The sequence below is a fragment of the Cornus florida genome, unplaced genomic scaffold (assembly GCF_030987335.1).
Source record: "Cornus florida cultivar Cherokee Brave unplaced genomic scaffold, ASM3098733v1 CherokeeBrave_3.0.0_Hap2_Chr10, whole genome shotgun sequence".
NCBI lineage: Eukaryota > Viridiplantae > Streptophyta > Magnoliopsida > Cornales > Cornaceae > Cornus > Cornus florida.
In genome coordinates, this window is record NW_026775580.1 from 75,714,152 (window position 1) to 75,738,280 (window position 24,129).

Here is a 24,129-nt window from a genome sequence, read left to right on the forward strand (position 1 = left end):
ATGCACGGAATAAAATAAATAAATAAATTCATACATATACTTTAAATATCAGACAATTCAATAAGGATAAGAAATCAATTTATAGAAATCAATTTAAAGGCTCAAAAATCGATCATACAAACCAAAATAAATTGATCAACTAATCCATCATACTAATCCATTATGCACCCAAGATTCCAAAACAAATTTAATTATTTAATTTTAATTTATATATATATATTTTATGCAAACTTTAGTGGAAAATAACGAGTTCTTACACCATAAACTTTGATACCACATGTAAATTATAATTAATTCGTGTTAAGCCATTCATCATAAATAAACATGAATCCCAAAATCTTAGAACTTTATTATTCTCACATATCTTTAATGCATAAATAAATATAATTAGATATAAATACCTCGATCTGTGATTACAAATATCGTAGAGATCAAGTCCAACGTCGAGATCCTTTTTACGGAACGAATAACTCGCTAAACTGCAATAGTCAAAACGTGGAAACCGATTTCTTTCTCTTGACCTTTTGCACACATAAAACTTTTACGTATTGTATCATTAATTGTACATAATTGATGGAGTATATACACTTTTATAAAGGCAGATAGATGACCAGTTTTCCTTTTAGTAACCTAATTCCACTTTCCATCAAAATAAGAAACAAGAAAGAAAAACACTTCTCCAATAAGTAATTACTAAAAAGATAATTTATAAGTTGACCAAATAATATAATATTAATCTGATATCTATTTTATTTAACTACCAAATAATATGTCACATGTCCAAATCATATGGGCCACAATTAAATAAATAATCTTACATTACTCACTCTCTCTCTCTCTCTATATATATATATATATATATATATATATATATATATATATATATATACGTTAACTTATGAATCCATATTAATCAATAGATGGAATCAAAAGTTTCGAAAAAATAAAGTTGCCAAAATGCTGATATAGGAATGAAAAGTCATTGTTCATTGTCCAAAGACGTCTAAACTACCCTTACTATTTTTAGGTATCATTTTTGTACATGTAAGTACTACTGTTGTGCATAAAGGTACTCCTCTTATGCATATAGTACTACTTTTTATGCACGCAAATATCATTTTTGTATGTGCACAAAAAATACACAGTCTACACTAAAAATGGTATTTGTATACATAAGAGTGATACCTTTACACACAAAAGTAGTATTTACATGCACAAAAACGATACAATAGAAATGGTAAGAGTAGTTTAGATAAATTAATATTGTTTTTTCATGTCCACATTAGCATTACAGTCAAATTCATTAGTTTGATACATAATGACTTTGACTCCATCAAATGATAAATAAAACTCCATAACACGATGTATTCTTAATAATCCCCACATACACACACACACACACACACACACACATATATATATATAATTTTCCTTGATTTCTTTTTCCACAAATGGAACTATACTTAATATTTTAGACTAAGCATGCAAAAACACGATTGTAAATTATTTATGGTTAAAAAATGTCATTGCTTATAGTCTTTAATATATATTTTCATTTATGGAGAGTGTTAAAAACATAAGATGAAATACAAACTTAATTTTATTGTTTTCAAATCAAATTTTTACGTGGTTTAGTGGATAAAGAGTCTCTTGGGACGAACTGTAAATTTTAATTTTTTTATTCGATTATCATAAGATACAAAAATACTTGTGGTTAAATGATATATGTGATTTAGAAGTGATTGTACGTACCAAAAGTTTACAAACCATTCTTGAAGGGGAAGTTGCTTTCCACCCTTTACAAATTACATTTTGAAGAAAATAAACGAGTTGCAGAGAAAATATTTTAAATGATCAAACAAAAAATTCTAGACGGGTGAAATTTTAGAATCTATTAACGTGACAATAGCACTATTGAGACTGAAAACTAGAATACTTTGAACTAAAAATTTTATAGCACCACTTTATTGAAGGTCATTTTTATTTCACAAAGTAAATTCTCTTGCCTACTCATGCGTTAAAGTGCAGTGTACTTTCGAAAGTTTCCACGGAGCAAATGGACCAATTTTATTTTAGCTTCCCATTCCATAAAAGTGAATTCATCATCATTCTTGTTTTAAACTCAAATAGTCAGTGGGCCCTATCAAGTGTCATTTATTAGGTCAGGTGATCGATCCTCTTATTTTCATTTTTCAATCTTAAATTTTGCTAATTTCTTTGAAATATATTCTTATTTTTCAGCTGAAGAACTAGGAATCAGCGGCATTTTACTGGCATATCGACCCGAATCTGAAAACTGCAGCTCTTACCACCAGTGTAATCTTCGCTTCAGGAGGCTCAGGATACGATCCTCAAACACCCAAGTTAATGGTACGAAAATTTTTCAGTAAATATCATATGTACATACAACATCTTTAATTTTTAGTAAATTTTATTCTTCACTGATTTTATTTTTCTTATTTTTATAAATTTTTCAGTCAGTTCTATTGTTATCGGATCAACTGAAGATGTTCAAAGAATACATAAGGAAGCTAAAAGTTGCAGTTGGAGAAGAAAAAAGCAACTACATTATAGCCAACAACTTACATGTAGTAGTACTGGGTAGTGATGACCTTGCCAATACCTTTTTCACCATTGGTATCAGGAAATTACACTACAATGTTGATTCTTATACTGATCTTATGCTCACCCAAGCTTCCAATTTCATAAAAGTACCCTTCTTAATATTGTTTATAATTAGGGTATGTTCAATACTATTTCATAAAGGTGCCCTTTTTAATATTGTTTAGCAACCGTTTTTCCATCGTGTTTTTATGTTTTTATCAGTGTATTATAGCGAAATAAAAACAAAAAACGTGTTTGGTAACATTTGTCACGATTTGAATAGTACTGAAGTGCTTCTGAAAAAAATGCCAAAACCGGAAGCAAAAAAATTGATGAAAGGAAACTCTAAAATGTCATTTTTGACTAGCTATTTAATTTTTCAAACTTGCAACACTTTTTAATTATCAAATATGTTTTCATATTTTTGCTTCCAAAAATCTTACAACAAATATTCTTTACCAAGCAAGGTTGCAAATAGTATTGAATACACTTCAAAACAAAATTACTACTTCTGTTTTTTATCAAAGCAACTATGCTTTACCAAACGCGCCCTTTGCCATTCGGCATGAGTAAATTTTTTAGTACAATCATTAGTAAATAGGGAGTGTTACAATAGTTATTAAATTCGAGATAGATCTAACTTTTGATATTAAATTGGTTTTCGAAGGAAATATATCAACTAGGGGCACGAAGGATGGCGGTTTTCGGTGCTCCGCCGGTGGGATGTTTGCCGGCACAAAGAACTCTAGCAGGGGGACTACTTAGAATGTGCAAGGAGGAGTATAACCAAGTTGCCCGGGTGTTCAACACCAAGCTGTTTGGTGCGCTTGGTTCGCTCCAGAGCAGCCTAGCTCAATCCAGGGTGGTCTATATTGATATCTACAACCCTCTGTTTGATATCATCAAAAACCCTCACAACTATGGTAGATTACCTACCCTACTTAAAATTTTCTATTTCCTATTTCTTTATTTGGTTTGCTTATCAAACCCTTCTAGTTTTAGTTCTTAGAATAATATTTAGTTCTCACCAATTTTTAAAAAATAAAGAAGACTAGTCGAGACCGTGACGGATTTAGGAATTTTTTTTTAGGGGAGCGCCATTGAAGAAAAAATAAAATTGAAGATAAATATTTTTAAAATAAAATTATAAGTATAAGAATTTTAAAAAGTTAGTGGGGGTAAAAATGTGAAATGGAGAATTTTAAAAAATTGAGTGGGGGTATTTTTGAAATTTTATTTGAAACAATAGATAATAATGTAAAATTGTAAAAAATTTAGTGGGGGTATTTTTGAAATTTTAATTAAGATATAGGTAATAATGTAAATTGGGAAAAATCAAGTGGGGCCATTTTTGAAATTTTAGTTGAAACTATAGGTGATAATGTAAATTGGGAAAAATCAAGTGGGGGCATTTTTAAAATTTTAGTTGAAACTATAGGTAATAATGTAAATTAGAAAAAATCCGCCCCCACTACGACTGAATTGGGTCCGTGCCTAAGTCCAAAACACAAGGCTCCCACCATTACAGGGTTTGAAGAAAGTCAGATATGTGTAGCTTTACTCCCTATGTGGAGAGATTGTTTTCATGATTCGTACACCATAACGACTTTAACCGTTGCATGCAGAAAAAATTGTTTCTATTCATCAAACCCGCACCTTCAAGATTTAATTTATTAGATTATTATATGGAATACATAGTGACACTGGTGTTTTATGTACATATGGGTGATATAAATAATTATTTCAGGGTTTGATGTTGTGGAGAAAGGTTGCTCTGGTACGGGGAATGTAGAAGTAGCAATTTTATGTAACAAATTAAGCAACACATGCCCAGATGACTCTATTTATCTATTTTGGGACAGTTACCATCCCACTGAGAAAGGTTACAGACTCCTCGTCGATCAGATCCTCAAGAAGTACGTCAATGGATTCCTGTGAACTGGGTTCACCTCTACCATTTCTCTCTCTCATCCAATCTCTTCCATCCGATCAACACCATCGGACGGTCCACGGTGGTCCTTTTACTCGATCAAATTTACAAAATGTAACCATTTATCACTGCGTTATTGAAATTATTATATTATTGGGAGACTAAACCAAATTTAATACATTTTGAAATTATTATATGATCTGGAATTACATGATCCCGGTCAATTTTAACTCGAAATATGAGCAAAATTTTGAAAAAAGGCTACACGTTCATTTGCATGTCAAATTGTAATTGAAGGAAAGTTTTAAAAAATTGACAACTTTTTAGGCCATAATTAAAAAAAGTGACAGTATTAAAAAAGATGGGTGTATAAAGCCATTTAATACAATGTAATTACAAATACAAATACAATAAAGACAAAATTACCCTTACCTTTTTAAAAATTACCCATTACCTATTTCTCTCTCTAATACTCTCTCCGGCAACCCACCCAGTGATATTCCAACGAAACACCATTTTTTCCCACGACCTACCTAGTGATATTCTAGCGAAACACCATTGTTTTTGGGCGAACCATCAGGGAACCAATCTTCTCCGGCGAGATCATGATTGGCACTATTGCCTTTACCTCTAGCTTAGCAAAAACCTAACCAATAACCAATAACCAATAACCAATATTTAAAGGTAAAAACCATAACCCAATGATTGAATAAAATAAAATAAAAAGGAGATATATAAGTTACCTTTTAAAAGATGCCACTTTTATCCTTCAGTGAAAAAAAAAAAAAAAACTAGCCTTCAAATTTGACTGATAAATAAATTATCCAGTAAAATAACAAGAATCTTAAAAATATTAAATATTATATATATATATATATATATATATATATTCATAATCGGTGAAGAGTCAGAGGCAGATTTCGGCCCCAAACCCGCTTCAAATTTTTTATTTTATTTTATCATACTCGCCTCAAATTTATTTAAGTAGGACCGGGTGTAAACACTCGAGGTAGAGAAAAATTGCCATCCTGGTCTATTACTTGAATCCAAACGGTTGGGTTATTATTAGGGAAAATTACATATAAATGGAGTCAAAGTTCCATATTTACTTAGATGCTGAGTCAAAGTTCCATATTTCTCTAAAATGGATTGCTGAGGTGGCACATGATTTTTTACTGTTTAGAAATTGTGGTGCCTAAAATGCCCTTCCGCGAAGGTACTACTTTTTCTTCGAAGGTACTACTTTTTTGAACTGAAGGTACTACTTTTTGGCATCCAGGTACCATATTTTTTAAACACCAACGAAGGTACTACTTTTTATCCGAAGGTACTACTTTTTTGAACTGAAGGTACTACTTTTTTGAACTGGAAGTACTACTTTTTTGTTAGGGAAGGACATTTTAGGCACCACAATTTTCTAAACAGTAAAAAACTATGTGCCACCTCAGCAATCTATTTTAGAGAAATATGGAACTTTGACTCTATTTATATGTAATTTTTCCTTATTATTATTATTTTTAATTTTTGGGTCGTTTTGCGTGAATGAGAGAGCCGGCCCAACAGTGAAATGGATATGATATGGATCCCATTGTATCACCAACAAGAACAGGTGGCCCAAGCAGTCATGTCCTTGGATGATATGATAGGGATCGTATTTCACTAACCATATCTGATTTGTGGATGTGTATGTGCTTGTCACCACCTCATGTCTAATCATTTTTCTTAAAAATATACTCAGTAATGAATTGCCGTTAAAGCTGTTCAAGATATTAATTAGCATAATGTGATGGGCACGGTCAATATCCTCCCAAATTACATCTATAATTGTTGCTTTTATGGTTATAGGACCTAAATCCCTATTTCGTTCAGTTCGGATTAATAATAAAGTCTACGTATCATTTTCATTCTGCAAAAACAACAATAGTTATCGATTGATCATGAAGATATTCATATATATATATATATATAGATTTTGAAAAATTATTGTGTGGGTTAAGAACTGATGATCATAGTTGCGCAAAGGAGGTGACATAAATATATATAATTATATATATATATGAATGAAATTAATGTTGGCTCACAACGGTTTCCCCATGGTTGAAATTTGGCACTACTAGGTTGTTTATTGAATGATTGGTTCATCTGATGTTTGATTGGCTTCCTTTGCTTAACTTTATTGGTTGGGAGCTGGAACCATCCCCATATTATAATATGGTAGATTAGAGTTACATGTCTTCCTCGAGGAAAACTTAAATGGACTGGCTTTTTTTTTTTTCCCTTCACTTTTCCTTCCTCTTACGTTTTTTTTTTTAAAAAAAAATATAATAATAATAATAATTAACTACAAGGCAGATAGATAAACTCCCCACAAAAATAAATAATAATGATATTTTTATCCTTTATACAAAATGTAGGTTAGTTAAAAATAATAGGTGAAACAAGATAATTATATATGAACAATGATATTCAGACTTACTAATTAAATTTATTTCTCAAAATGATAGAATTAAGGCATTCATGGCCTTAATTCTACTTTAGGTCAATAATGGCCTTGATTGTTTTGCTTTAACAAATATATATACGACATATTTTGAATTTAAGAACAAGGTGAAGCATTTTTAACTTGTAGAAAAAAGAAAAAGATCGCAAGCCATGCATTTTGAGTGAAGTCAATTATATTAATGTGCAGACCTACCTGCATTTTTCAATGTCCGTCTCCACGTTTCTAGCTAATAATATTAAAGATCATTACTATGCAAGTGATTACAGAAACCATAGAAATTACACACACAAAGCTTAAGCTTAAACTTTTTTATTTATTTCCTTTCTAATACACGCACTTAGTCTCAATACTAGTGTGTTCATGACAATGTTGGTCTTCTTTATGAAATTGTCTGCTAATTCTTCAATTTCTAGTTTGTTCCCACTTCTCTTTGCTTTTCTTCTTTTGTGCACTAGTGATGCAGTCGTAAAGCTGCCGGAAAACGTAACTTTCCCGGCAGTGATAGCGTTCGGAGATTCGATCATGGACCAAGGGAACAACAATAATATCCAGACGTTAATCAAGGCCGATTTCCATCCATATGGGAAGGACTTTGAGGGTGGATTACCAACAGGAAGGTTTTGCAATGGGAGAACCCCTGCAGACTTTCTAGGTAGCAATCAAACTCTCTCTCTCTCTATCTTTCTCTTTATATACACACACAGATATATATATATATATATATATATATATATATATATATATATATATATATATATAGTTTTTCTTGACTTCTTTTTACACAAATAGAAGCAACTACACGTGATCCTATTTAGACCAGTATACAACAACAGAATTCTAAAATTATTTAGGGTTAAAAAATGTCATTGCTCATAGCCTTATAGTCTTCAATATCTTCAGCGACTGAGAGTGTTAAAGAAATAGACTAGATACAAAATTAACTTTATTGAGCCAAAAAGAACATTTTGAATAAAATAATCTGGTTGCAGAGAAAATGTTTTGAATGATCAAACATAACATTCTAGACCATTTGAAATTTTAGAATCTATTAACGTGGCTTTTAACACTTTTGAGACTGAAAACCAAGTAGAATGGGAATTAAAAATTTTAGGATAAATTACATTGATTTTCCTTTAGGTTCGGACAAATGACACACAAATAAAATATTCAATATTTACTACTTTAACCTCCTATGAGATTTGGCGCATATTTAATTTTGTATAAAAATCAAGGCATCACTGTCACTTTTTGAAAACCCGGAAAAGAATTCAGTGGAGGTCAAAGTAAAAACATTGAACAATTTACTTATGTATTATTTGCCCAATTTTTTAGGAGATTAGTGTAATTTATCCAAACCAAATTTTATAGCACCATTTTAATTTAATTTAATTTTTTTCTCTACTAGTCTTGAAACCTTGACCTTAGGGAATGTAGTCTACTTATGTATTATTTGCCCAAATTTTCACTAGATCAGTGTAATTTATCCAAACCAAATTTTATAGCACCATTTTAATTATTTTTTTCTTTTTTTCTTTTCTTTTTTTTTTTTTTTTTTTTTCTCTCTCTCTCTACTAGTCTTGAAACCTTAGCCTTGGGGGCTGGAGTCGAAGGACTAATTTTTTCTTTTTTCTTTTTTTTTTTTCTCTCTACTAGTCTTGAACCCTTGACCTTAGGGGCGGGAGTCAGAGGACGTTGAAATAGCATTAGGGAGTTTAGACCCAAATCCACGAGAACAAATGTAGACTAGTTATAGCACCACTTTATTGGAGATCATTTTTATTTCACAAAGTAAATTCTTCTCTCTCTCTCTACTAGTCTTGAAACCTTAACCTTAGGGGTTGGAGTCAGAGTACGTCGAAATAGTATTAGGGAGTTTAGATCCAGATCCACTAGAACAAATGTAGACTAGTTATAGCACCACTTTATTGGAGATCATTTCTATTTCACAAAGTAAATTCTCTAGCTTACTCAAGTCTTAAAGTGCATTGATATCTCCTCTCTTTTTTAAAGTGTATGGCAAAGATTAAAGTCTCCACAAGTTTCTTGTTAAGAGTAATAATAAATAAATAAAATAAAAATGTCTTAAATGGTTAAAATCACCTAATTAATTTCTCTATAGAGAGAGTCTTAAATTGGTCTAATTTTATTTTAGCTTGTCAACTCATACTTCCTCAAATCATCTTCATTCTTGCTTTAGTCTCACATGCATGAAGTGGGCCAAAAGATCACCAAAAGACCTCAAAAGGGTAAACATGAAACAGTTGAATATGTGGGCCAGCCCAAGCCAACATCTCTCATCAAATTGGGTTGGGCTAGTGTTCTTCCAACCTCATCCGTTTATTCTAGGATCCATAATTTTTTCACTTTCCTCTTGTTTTCCATTTTTTGTACCTTAAATTTATAGCTAATTCATATGGAATCTATTTTTCTTTTTCAGCTGAAGAATTAGGAATAAGAGACATTTTGCCCGCATATCTGGACCCGAACCTGAATACTGAAGATCTCCCCACCGGTGTAAGCTTCGCTTCACGAGGCTCAGGATATGATCCTCAAACACATAAGACAGTGGTAAGAACGTATTTAAATAAATATTACATTTACAGCAAAAAAAATTCAGTAAATTTTATTTTTCATTAATTCTCTCTCTCTCTCTCTCTCTCTCTCTCTCTCTCTCTCTCTCTCTCTCAAATAAATCAGTCAGTTCTATCGTTATCGGATCAACTGGACATGTTCAAAGAATACATAGGGAAGCTAAAAGGGACAGTGGGAGAAGAAAAAACTAACTACATTTTAGCCAACAGCTTCTTTGCAGTAATAGCAGGCAGTGATGACCTTGCCAATACCTATTTCACAATTGGTATCAGGAAATTCCACTACAATATATCGACTAGGTGCACGAAGGATCGCTGTTTTCAGTGCTCCGCCGGTGGGGTGTGTGCCGTCGCAGAGAACTCTGGCAGGGGGACAACTTAGAATGTGCAAGGAGGAGTATAACCAAGCTGCCCAGTTGTTCAACACCAAGCTGTCCCGTGCGCTTGATTCGCTCCAAACCAGCCTTGCTCAATCCAGGGTTGTCTATCTAGATGTCTACAACCCTTTGATAGACATCATCCAAAACCCTCATAACTATGGTAAATCACCTACACTAACTATATATTTCTATTTCCTATTTTGAAAAATGGCTTATAAAGACTATATTAAACAGATGCTTAATGTTTGTTATATTAATATTTCAAATTTCTAATGATATACCTACGGGTTATATAAATTATTTCAGGCTTTGATGTTGTGGACAAAGGGTGTTGTGGTAAGGGAAAAATAGAAGTATCTGTGCTATGTAACAAATTGAGCATGACATGCCCGGATGAGTCTGTTTATCTATTTTGGGACAGTTATCATCCCACTGAGAGAGCATACAAAATCCTCGTCCATCAGATCCTCCAGAAGTACATCAACAGGTTCGTCTGAAGTGCGTTCGCCTCTTGGATTTCTCTCTCATCCAATCTCTTCCGCCAGATCAAATATCAGACGGTCGACATTGGTCCTTTACTCAAATTAGAATTACAAAATGTAACCATTTATCATGTGTTAAGTGTAAACTTGTATGATGTCCTGATTCTTGCAGCTACAATAGTTCTTACTTCTCTATTGCAATCATATTAAAATCAAAATCTATAAGGATGAAAACAATATCATCATTGATATATTATTATAATATTACTGAGCAAAAAAGATGCACAAGAGTACTTACTCCGATGATGATAGATGTCCGCCAACAAACGGACAACCCAATCATTTAACAGGGGAAAGACAGGAGTGATCACAAGGACCAACTAGACCGAAACATAAGGGCGGGAAACTGGGCAGTTCCATCCATCACGTATACAAGAGCTGGCTGCAAGCGGCATCTCTTACCGATGTTGAAGTTCAGAAAGGTTTCAGCCTGAAAATGGTCCCAACTCTTGGGACCTTGGATTGACCCAGCCAAGCTCAGACCCCATCCAAAATCGTCTTCGGGTGTATCAGACATGGTAACAGCCCATTGTAGATGTTTGGGATTTGATTTTTGCATCTCAAGCCAACCGCCAATTCTAGTACTCTCATCAAGCTCTGATTCCAGCATTACAGCAATTGATCCAGCCATGACACTTTCCTGTTTGTGTGTCTCGATGGGAGGAGAAGATGCCTCCATCACTGCTTCAGGACCTTTACGGCGGTTGAAAAGGCCAACTGGCACTGCTAGGGCTCCCAGACTGACCTGTTGACTTGATAATTTAGGCACTTGGTGTATGCCCATAAGAGAGAGTTTTGTGCTTCTTGAAAGCTGGCAGACAATTTGCCCAAAAGTGCCGAAAATACGTGTTATTCCAATAGAACAAGGCTGCATCCCCAGTACTGAGACAAATTGAGCCAAAGAAGCAACAACATTTGGTTTTCTCACCATTAGGCCAACGGCGCTGCCCTTATGTTCATTCAAAAGTGATGGTCCATGCGATGAGTAGTTAGTAAGACCTCCTCCCTGCCAAAAGCATATAATTCATCATTACCCCGTCGCTGAAAATCGGGAGCCAGACTTGAAAAATAGCAAATACTTATATACAGGCAAAACACGGAAAGTAAAATAGAACAACTCCAACATTATGCTTAAAAGTTAATTTTGACACAACATTTTGAATACACAAACAGGACCATCCTCGCTAATACAACCAATCTAATTGACCTTGACATGCAAAGAAAAAGTGATAGCCACAGAGAAAAAAGCACAAAAGAATATCACTAAAGACTCCTACTGTGCAACCAGAAACAAGTGACGCTCAAAAGAGTTGGTGGAAGAAACAAACAATTTGCAGAAACAAACAAACGGTTAAGATCATCACATCATGTTCACTTGCAGGCCATAAGCACTTCGAGGTACATGTAATCGATTGATTATTTATTCTCATGCATACGAACTCAAATCACTGTATAGTAGAAATGATAATACAAAACCAATATAAAAAGGTGTACATATCCAAAATACCAGTGCTGGTCCTGCTGGAGCACAAACAAAACACCAAAGATAAAAATTACCATATAGATTTTACCTGATAAAAAGAATTTGTAGCAACTCCAACATCCCTGCAGTGAGCTCCCATCGGAATTGCAATAGCAGAGAACCAGTCACTAATATTTGCGGCATAAAAGACTTTTGCTAGTGAAAGTGGACTGCCTAAAACATCACTCTGGCCTTTTTCACTGGCCACAAACTCTGCTACAAGAGTATCTTTTTGCCGAATGGTAGTCTCAAAAGTGAATTTAGAATGAATACCCGTACGGATTCCTGCACTGCTAATTGCATCATGTTTCTGTTGATCAACATTATCAATCATTAGTAAAGCCCCCAATACATCAACCTCTCCCCTTATGTGTGTGCTGGCTTCTTGGAATGGACTTCCCTTGGAAGGCTTGTAGAAGGAAAGCACTCTCTCCACCTTGTCTTGTCTATCCCTAAGTTTCATAAGATCTGAAAATGCTTCTCGCTGCAAGCGCTTCAAAATTTCAATCTGAAAATCGTATCATGGGAAGAGTTGTAAAGCCCCATCATACAGCTTGCCCCCTACATACGGGAGCAGCAAAGTTGTCAAACTCAAAATAACGAAAAGCAAAACAGAGTGTGACAACTCAAAGATGACCATGCAATAGAATGTTTGCCAGCAGCACCTAATGTGTGTTAATTGGAATACTGGTAATGGGTAATGGTTCAACAATTTATTTTTTTTATAGGTACAACACACCCCTCTTTCTCCGTCAGGACTCAAACATTATGCTTCCCGGCAAGAGACACCACTCATATTAGCAACTAATGGTATCTACCCCTTTTGTCAGCACTCATGTTGTTTACCTGGAGGAGGATTATATTATGAACCACAGACCTAGTAGCCAAATAATATTAAAGGAGATGGTTGGCACATCAGATATACCCCTATGGACACACCTAATATAAATACTGAGAATGATGACACACAAGAAGTCCTTGTTGAATTACCATCATCTAGATTCCTTCACCAGTCCTTCGGCGTAGTGGCAGGACTAACATCCGACCCGACAAATTCACTCTTTTGGGTGAGGTCTATAAGGCCGTCCCCAATAAGCTTGAGTCGGATCTAGTAAGCTATGCGGAAGTGTTGATCGATATAGATGCGAATCGTTGGAAAGATGCTATGAAATCAGAGTTGGAATCTATGTATTCTAACAAAGTCTGGGAAATTGTAGAACTTCCTAGTGGGGTTCAGCCCATTGGTTGTAAGTGGATCTACAAACGAAATAGAAGAATGGATGGAAATGTTGAGACATTCAAAGTTAGACTGGTTGCCGAAGGCTTCACTCAACGTGAAAGTATTGATTATGAGGATATATTCTCACCAGTTGCAATGTTAAATCTATTCGCATTCTTTTGGCCATTAGTGCTCATTATGATTATGAAATATGGCAGATGGATGTTAAGACGGCATTTTTAAATAGCCATCTTGAACAAGACATCTATATGAGGCAACCAGATGGTTTCGTGGTTAAAGGTCTTGAGGACTGTGTGTGTAAGTTGAATAGGTCTATTTATGGACTTAAGCAAGTTTCACGCACATGGAACATTTGTTTTGATCAGGCAGTCAAATTATTTGGCTTTGAACAAAACGTGTTTGAACCTTGCGTTTACAAGAAAAAAAAAATAGGGTAATGTCACCATGATTCTCGTTTTATATGTTGATGACATCTTACTCATTGGTAATGATGTAGAGGCTTTGTCATCAATTAAAAGGTGGTTGTTCAATAAATTTGAGATGAAAGATCTTGGAGAAGCAAGCTATATTCTTGGGATCAAGCTTTTGTGATATCGGGTTAAAAAGAAAATAGGCTTGTCTCAAAAGTCTTACATTGACAAAGTTCTAACCAGGTTTGGAATGGAAAACTCTAAGAAAGGGTTTTTACCATTTAGACATGGATTGGCTCTTTTTAATGACCAATCTCCCAAGACTGATAAGGAAATTGAGCAAATGAGGCGGATTCCATATGCTTCTGCAGTTGGTAGTCTCATGTATGCCATAGTCTATACCAAGGCAGACATCTGCTACTTTGTAGGGATTGTCAGTAGATATCAGTCCAATTCTGGACTCGATCATTGGTCAGCTGTGAACAATATCTTAAAATACCTTAGAAGAACTAAGAGTTTCATGCTCATTTATGGAAGTGATGATTTGGTTCCAATCAGATATACGGATTCTGATTTCCAATCTGATCCAGATGCTAGGAGATTTACATCTGGATATGTGTTCAAACTCAATGGAGGGGCAGTTAGTTGGAAGAGTGTAAAGCAGGGTTGTACTGGTGACTCAACCATGGAAGCAGAATACATTGCAGCCTCTGAGGCAACAAAAGAAGCTATTTGGTTGAGGAACTTTTTAATTGAACTGGAGGTTGTGGAGCATATAGATCGGCCTATGACACTTCATTGCGACAATAGTGTGGCTATAGCCTAAACCAAAGACCTAAAATTTCATAAAGAAACAAGACACATTCAAAGGAAACATCATGTGGTTCATGATATAGTAAAGCGAGGAGATATACTTGTGGCCAAGATTGCATCGGAACACAACCTTGCTGATCCATTCACAAAGGTTTTACCGATCAAGATATTTGATCGTTATATAGAAAACATGGTAGTTAGATGTGATTTGAATTGGCTATAAGTGCAAGTAGGAGCTGTTGGGATATGTGTGCCCTAACATAGTAAATTCTTATTTGGATTGTAAAAGTCATGGTTCTTTATTTAAATATTATTATTAAGACATTATACAATTGGTGAATGGAATGTATTATTTTTTTCGATTCATAATGGAATTGATTGTGTCCACTTGATTACAAGATATATTTATATATGTATGTAATAGCAATTAATATTAAGTTATAAATTAGTAATCATAAATGGTTCAAAGTCGGTAATTATGGATGGACATTTAATTAATTAAGACTTGAACTGAGTCCACGATAAGTTGAGATATATTGTGAGAGTCGTCGTATGCAATTGTTCTCTATCACATTCATGGCTTTTGAGTCTCAAGTATGAGAGAAGTATAGACTTTTTTATTAATTAATAATTACTTTGATTTGTTCGGTGGATACTTCGGAATCCTTAGATCGGCGCTTTGGGTAGTTATGTAATTAATAGTTAGAGGGTTATATTCTCAATATTTGCATCAGTGCTACTTGTATTTATTTTGTATTGATTATGGTTAATCACAAATTAAATTCGAAGGCCTTCGTATGTTTTAGACAAAATATTTTCTATATATTTATTTAGTAAATTATTATTTTTGTCAAACAAATATTTTGTTGTGATCAAGTCGGAAATAATCAAAGGTAATAAAATAATTATATTAATTATGTTGTCGAATTGATGACTTTATAACCTGATAAATAATTATGCATAGAGGGGTCAAAGTGCAACATTGACTTAGCGGTTATTTACTATTTTATTGGAGTGCAATTAATTTCTTTTAATGGAGTAAAAATTAATTTATGAATTAATTGAATTGGGTCCATGGTCTAATGGACCAGACCAATTATTAATTTATAGTAGCCTAGAAAATAGTAAGCCCAAAGGATTATCACTCATAGCCCAAATTGATATTGGAGTCCTATTAGAATTGAGATATTTGAATTAGAGATGGAGAAGAATTTATTATTTCCTTTTCTTATTTTTATTGTATTTATATATACATGGGTCCATGCATATTTTAGGGAGTGACTTTTAGAAGAAGAAAAAGAAATATATTTTCTCTCTAGATTTTAGGATTTGCTATCTCTTCTGAAGGAGGTTACCACAAGCCTTGACTCGAAGGTCGTTCATCGAGACATATTGGTGATTCCTAAAGGGGTCTACAATAAGTGAGAACATTCACTTTAAAGGAAAGATTTAAAGATTTACTCATACCTTTGATGTAAGTATTCAAACTGTTAATTGAATGATACATCATCTTTTATTTTTGCATAAAACTTGTCTCTATATGCTGAATCAAGATCTATGTATGAAAATTCCTCAAAAGGTTTTTAAAAATTACACGTTTTCCAACAGTCACAACACACTTATTGTTGTAGTTAAGAATAAATCTAGCCGGGGTAGGGACATTACCAGTTATGCTCCCTCTACAGCAAGGTCATGGGAGGGAGGGCTCGAGACAGACCTAACCTTTAGTATTTTACAAAATGGCTGCTCGGAGGCTTGAAATGACGCAGATAACACTGATGATCATGATCAACGTTTTTCTAGTAAGAAAATTGAAGGTAAGTCCTTGAGTTCTTACTTTTGAACCGCACTCCTAATTCGAATGGTACATATGCTGCAGGGCCGATATACATATTCTAAGAGGAAGAAAAAAAAAAAAAAAAAAGTAAAGAGAATTTGAAAAATATTAAATATATTTTTTATATATAATTTTTTTAATTAGAACAAGGTCGAGGTAGGTTTATCACTAAATTCGTCTTCATCCCAAACCCACTTTAAAATTTTAGTTTTTTTTTTTATCATGCTCATCCCAAATTTATTTAGGATTTTATCAAATCCTCCTCATTAGAAGTGGGGCAGGGGAAAACCCATCCGGTCAGGAAAAAATTGCCATCCTTGTCTATTACTTCAGTTCAAAGTTGTTTTTTTTTTTGTTTTTTTTTTGGGGTCGTTTTGCGTTAATGAGAAAACCGGCCCAACAGTGAAATGGATATGATATGTATCCTATTGTATCACCAACCAAGTAGTCATGTCCTTGGATGATGTGATAGGTTCATATATCACTAACCACATCTGATTTGATTTGTGGATGTATGTGCTTATCACCTCTAATCATTTTTCTTAAAAATATAATGAATTGCCGTTAAAGCTGTTCAAGATATTAATTAGTACAATGTGATGAGCATAGACAATAAGGGTCAATATGGTCACAAATTACATCTATGCTTTTTATGGTCAAAAAGGAGGACTCGAATCCTCTCCGATAGAACAATTAGACGTATTTTGTATAATTTTTTTGTTTAGTTCGGATCAATAACTTCGATTTTGATTTAACGTCTACACATTATTATTATTATTTTTATTTTTGAATCGTTATGCGTGAATGAGAGAATCGGCCCAACAGTGAAATGGATATGATATGGTTCCTGTTGTAAAACCAACAAGAACAGGTGGCCCAAGTAGTCATGTCCTTGACTCAAACCTTTATCAATTCTCATTATTTCACTAACCATATCTGATCAATTCTTATTATTTCACTAACCATATCTGATCTATGGATGTACGTGTTTATCACCTCATGTCTAACCATTTTTCTTTAAAATATAAAGAATTGCTGAGTTCTACTTTTTTTTATTTATTATATAACTGACAAATTAAAAAATAGGTCTACCAATTCACTGTAACTATTTGGTACAAAAATTATTTTTCTTAATGTATAAGAATAGTGATACTCACACCGAACATTTACAATGAATTATCTTACTTAATAATTTTTAATTAACTATTTATACTAAATATAACTAAGTGATGAGCATAGGCAATAGGGGTCAATATTTTTCCAAATTAGATCTATAATTATTGTTTTTTATGGTCATACAAAGCCAACCCGAATTCTCTCACGTAGAATAATAGGATCTAATAACAGGATCTATTTCGTTCGGTATGGGTCAGTAATTTTGATTTAAAGGCTAGACATCATTTTCATTATGCAAAAACAACATTAGTTATTGATTGATCGTGAAGATATTCATATATATAGTTTGAAAAATTATTGTGTGCATTAAGATCTGATGATCATAGTTACAAAGTAGGTGACATAAATATTTTATACACATATATATATATGAATCAAATTAATTTTGGGTCACAACCGTTCCCCATGGTTGAAATTTGGCGATAGTAGGTTTGGGACAAATGGAGAAAAAGGCTAGTTTTAAAATTAAATTTATGGCTCTCGTGTTTATTGATTGAACAAAAGTCCTATCTCTTCCGTTCCATCCAATCAACACCATCGGACGGACCACGGTGGTCCTTTTACTCGATCAGATTTACAAAATGTAACCATTTATCACGCCTTATTGTTAACCATTTATCATCATACAAGATTTAAGCTTCATATTGTTGGGAGACTAAACCAAATTTAATACAACTTGAAATTATTATATAATCTGGAATTACATGATTCAGATCCCTATAACTCGATATATGAGCAAAATTTTGAAAAAAGGCTACAAGTTTATTTGCATGTCAAATTGTAATTGAATGAAAGTTTTAAAAATTTGACAATTTTTTAGGCCATAATTTAAAAAGCTACAGTATTAGAAAAGAATGGGTGTATAAAGCCATTTAATATAATATAATTACAAATACGATAACTTATACAAAATTATACAAATACTAATACAATAAGGACAAAATTATCCATACTTTTTAGAAAATTACCCATTACCTATTTCTCTATCTCTCTAACACACTCTTCGGCGACCCACCTAGTGATATTCCGACGAAACATCATTTTTTCCCGTGACCCAACTAGTGATATTCTGGCAAAATGTTATTTTTCCGAAGAACCATCGAGGAGTAATATTCTCCGGCGAGATCATGATTGGCGCTATTGCCTTCACCTCTAGCTTAGCAAAAACCTAACCAATAACCAAATATTTAAAGGTGAAACCATAACCCAACTTCAAGACCCATATATAATTGTTATTCATTGTTTTTCCCGAAAGGGTATTTCACCCGTTAGTATTTTGATCTTCTAAACGGTGCAAAAATTTCAACTTTTCGAATCAATAAAATTGTGGATTTGATAAATCAATGATTGAATAAATAAATAAAAGGATATAGTTAAGTTACCTTTCAAAAAAAAAAAAAAAAAAAACACCAATGTGTTCAAATTTGATTGATAAATAAGTTGTCCAATAAAATAATAAGTATCTTAAAAATATTATATATAATTTTTTTAAAATTACATATATAATCGGAGTAAGGTCGAGGTAGATTTATCACTAAATTCGTTTCTGTCCCAAATTCTTTTCAAATTTTTTATTTTATTTTGTCATACTCGTTCCAAATCCATTTGAGGACTACCAAATCCGTCCAGAGTGGAATGGGTGAAAACCCACCACCAGGAAAATTTACCATCTTAGGTCTATTACTTCAATCGTAAGTTCTTACCAGCTTAGTTTTTTTATTTTTTTTGGGTCGTTTGGCGTGAATGAGAGAACCGGCCCAACAGTGAAATGGATATGATATGGATCCTATTGTATCACCAATTAAAACATGTGGCCTGAGTAGTCATGTCTTTGGATGATATGATAGGATCCTATTTCACTACCCATATCTAATTTGAATTGTGGATGTATGTATTTATCATCATGAGTCATGTTTAATCATTTTTTCTTAAAAATATAATGATTCGCCGTTAAAGGTGTTCAAGATATTAATTAGTATAATGTGATGGGTAAAGGAGTCCATATTCTCTCAAATTAGATCTATAATGATTATTAGACCCGAATTCTCTTGGGTAAAACAGTAGGATCTATTTTGTTGAATTTGGATCAATAACTTAGATTTAAAGTGTACGCATCATTTTCATTCTAGGTTTAGGAGAAATGGAGAAAAAGGCTAGTTTTAAAATTGAGGGAAAATTACATATAAATGGAGTTAAAGTTCCATATTTACTTAGAGGCTGAGTCAAAGTTCCATATTTCTCTAAAATGGATTGCTGAGGTGGCACATGGTTTTTTACTGTTTAGAAATTGTGATGCCTAAAATACCCTTCCGCGAAGGTACTACTTTTTCTTCGAAGGTACTACTTTTTTGAACTGAATGTACTACTTTTTGGCGTCCAGGTACCATATTTTTTAAACACTCGCGAAGGTACTACTTTTTCTCCGAAGGTACTACTTTTTTGAACTGAAGGTACTACTTTTTTATTAGGGAAGGGCATTTTAGGCACCACAATTTTTTAAACAGTAAAAAATCATGTGCCACCTCAGCAATCCATTTTAGAGAAATATGGAACTTTGACTCAATCTCTAAGTAAATATGAAACTTTGACTCTATTTATATGTAATTTTCTCTAAAATTGATGTTTATTGATTGATTGGTTGACCTGATGATGTTTGGGTTCCTTAATTGGTTGGGAGTTGGAACCATTCTTTTCCCATTAATATATCTTCTCATCACAGAGGAATACTTAAATGGACGGACTATTTTTTAAAAATAATAATAATAATAATAATTAACTACAAGGCAGATAACCTTCTCACAAAAATAAATAGAGTTAATTTTATTGATAATCTCTCAGATTTAGTCAAAAATCACATTAAAAATTATTATTACTCACATTATATTTTTCACTCACATCCCAAAAATTACTTATCAAAATAGTTTTTACTTATAAAATGACATTGTTGCCTTTGTGACTTTAGGTTGACTTACCCCAAAAGTTATTTGTCAGAACATTTTTGCTTATAAAATGACATTGTTGACCTTGTGGCTTTATATTGACTTACAAAAAAAAATTATTTCCTGTATAAAATGACATTTCTACCCCCATTGGACCCATTTCCTTAGCCTTTGCTTTTTCTTTCTAACATGTCTCTCTTTATATATATATATATATATATTATCCGTCTTTCACTCGGTCTGAATGATGATGAACACCCCCATATGTAAAACTTACAATTTTTTTTTTTTTTTTTCTTTTCTTCTTAAGATTCAACAAAGATAATGAATTGAAACAAATAAAATTAATGTTTTTTTTGCTTTGTTAGGCAAAATTGAATTTTTATAGCAAATATTTATGTATTAAGAAATAAATTGAAAAAGATAAAATATAAAATAAATATACACAATAACCAATGAATAATAATATATTATTATAATACCTTCGGCTTATACATCATTAATCTTCCATCAATTCGCTATGAACACACGCTGGTTGTATCTAAAGGCTTGTGGTCGTATTCGGAGTTTTCAAACTCAGGTTATAGTCTTCTATATATATAATATGTGTATGTGTATAATCTAAAGCTTTATTCAATCTATGTGATCTATATTATATATTACGATATAATATATATATATATATATATATATATATATATATATATATATATATATTATACCCGTATATATATATATATTATATGTGTCATATAATGGCCTCGATTGTTTGACAAATATGTATATACGGCATATTATGGATTTAATAATAGCGTGAAACCACGTAAACTTGTGAAAAATAAAGGATGTTATAGCAAGCCATGCATTTTGAGTGAACTTAAAAGGGTTTACTGAGTCAAATAAATTTAAATCACTATCATCCTATCAATTATATTAATGTGCGGAGCTACCTGCATTTTTCAATGTCCATCTCCGCGTTTTTAGCTAATAATAGTATTAAAGATCACCACTATGCAAGTGTTTATAAAAAACCATAGACACACACTACACACACAAAGCTTGAACCTTTTTTTTAATTTATTTCCTTTCTAATACACACGCAGTCTCAATACTAGTGTGTTCATGACAATGTTGGTCTTCTTTATGAAATTGTCTTCTAATTCTTCATCCTGTTGTTCCATTTCTAGGTTGTTCCGACTTCTCTTTGCTTTTCTTCTTTTGTGCACTGGTGATGCAATCGTAAAGCTGCCGGAAAACGTAACTTTCCCGGCAGTGATAGCGTTCGGAGATTCGATCGTGGACCAAGGGAACAACAATAACCTCCTGACGTTAATTAAAGCCAATTTCCCTCCATATGGGAGGGACTTTGGGGGTGGAATACCAACAGGAAGGTTTTGCAATGGGAAAACCCCTGCAGACTTGATAGGTAGCAATCAAACACACTCTCTCTCTTTATATATAGTTTTTCTTAGACTTCTTTTCACACAAATAGATGCAACTATACGTGATATTTTAGACAAAGTATACAACAACAAAATTCTAAAATTATTTAGGGTTAAAAAATGTCGTTGCTTATAGCCTTCAATATCTTCATCCATCGAGAGTGTTAAAAGAAATAGATTCGATACAAACTTTTAACTTTATTGAGCCAAAAACAACATTTTGAATAAAATAATCTGGTTGCAGAGAAAATGTTTTGAATGATCAAACATAACATTCTAGACCGTTTGAAATTTTATAATCTATTCACGTGGCTTTAACACTTTTGAGATTGAGAATCTAGTAGACTCTGAATTAAAATTTTTAGGATAAATTATATTGATCTCCCTTGAGATTTGGACAAATTATACACAAATAAAATGTTCAATATTTATTACTTTGACCCTTGAAGTTTGGAGGTTTTCTTTCTAGCAAATTTGTTGACCAAATTTTATAAAATGATAATTTTACCCTTCTCTTGTACAAAAATCAAGGCATCACTGTCACTTTTCAAAAATCGGAAAACCAATTTAGTGGAGGTCAAAGTAAAAATCATCAACATTTTTGCTTTAGTCTCGAATGAATGAAGTGGGCCGAACGATCACCAAAAGACCTCAAAAGGGTAAACATGAAACAGTTGAATTAGTGGGGCAGCCCAAGCCCACATCTCCCATCAAATTGGGTTGGGCTAGTGTTCTTCCAAGCTCATCCGTCTATTTATCGATAATTTTTTCACTTTCCAGAACTCAATGCAGGTAAGGTGGATCCTCTTGTTTTCATTTTTTGTATCTTAAATTTAGCTAATTCATATGAAATATACTTTTCTTTTCAGCTGAAGAATTAGGAATCAGAGACATTTTGCCGGCATATCTAGACCCGAGTCTGAATACTGAAGATCTTCCCACCGGTGTAAGCTTCGCTTCAGGAGGCACAGGATATGATCCTCAAACACCTAGGATAGCGGTACAAACATATTTCAATACATATTATATCTACAGCATTTTTTTTTTTTTTTGTCCACAAATTTAATTTTTCATTAATTCTCTATCTCTCTCTCAAATAAATCAGTCAGTTCTATCGTTTTCGGATCAACTGGGCATGTTCAAAGAATACATAGGGAAGCTAAAAGGGACAGTGGGAGAAGAAAAAACTAACTACATTTTAGCCAACAGCTTCTTTGTAATAGTAGCAGGCAGTGATGACCTTGCCAATACCTATTTCACCATTGGTTTCAGGAAACTCCTCTTCAATGTTGATTCCTACACTGATCTTATGCTTGGCTCAGCTTCCACTTTCATAAAGGTAACATTTTTTAGTCATGGCATGTACCAGCATTTAGTAAATTGAGAGTCACATTTAATATTAAAACGGATATAGATCTAACTTTTGATATTAAATTGGGTTTTGAAGGAAATATATCGACTGGGTGCACGAAGGATCGCTGTTTTCGGTGCTCCGCCGGTGGGGTGTGTGCCGTCGCAGAGAACTCTGGCAGGGGGACTACTTAGAATGTGCAAGGAGGAGTATAACCAAGCTGCCCAGTTGTTCAACACCAAGCTGTCCCGTGCGCTTGATTCGCTCCAAACCAGCCTTGCTCAATCCAGGGTTGTCTATCTAGATGTCTACAACCCTTTGATAGACATCATCCAAAACCCTCATAACTATGGTAAATCACCTACACTAACTATATATTTCTATTTCCTATTTTGAAAAATGGCATATAAAGACTATATTAAACAGATGCTTAATGTTTGTTATATTAATATTTCAAATTTCTAATGATAAACCTATGGGTTATATAAATTATTTCAGGCTTTGATGTTGTGGACAAAGGGTGTTGTGGTACGGGAAAAATAGAAGTATCCGTGCTATGTAACAAATTGAGCATGACATGCCCAGATGACTCTGTTTATCTATTTTGGGACAGTTATCATCCCACTGAGAGAGCATACAAAATCCTCGTCCATCAGATCCTCCCGAAGTACATCAACAGGTTCGTCTGAAGTGCATTCGCCTCTTGGATTTCTCTCTCATCCAATCTCTTCCGCCAGATCAAATATCAGACGGTCGACATTGGTCCTTTACTCAAATTAGAATTACAAAATGTAACCATTTATCATGTGTTAAGTGTAAACTTGTATGATGTCCTGATTCTTACAGCTA

General features: G+C 33.3%; 1 protein-coding gene and 1 pseudogene across 1 annotated transcript; both read left to right on the top strand.

Annotated features, from left to right (window-relative positions):
- The window catches only part of LOC132279142 (uncharacterized), a 42,446-nt pseudogene extending 37,904 nt beyond the window's left edge, over positions 1-4,542 (top strand).
- A 2,861-nt stretch (positions 4,543-7,403) lies between these two features.
- Positions 7,404-24,116, top strand: LOC132277884 (GDSL esterase/lipase EXL3-like). The gene is given in 10 exon segments (XM_059779727.1): positions 7,404-7,689; positions 9,475-9,605; positions 9,735-9,913; positions 9,915-10,168; positions 10,315-10,485; positions 21,647-21,913; positions 22,799-22,929; positions 23,035-23,268; positions 23,377-23,632; positions 23,779-24,116. Coding segments are annotated over 10 exon segments (2,100 nt in total). The 3' UTR covers positions 23,970-24,116.
- Positions 24,117-24,129: the final 13 nt, after the last annotated feature.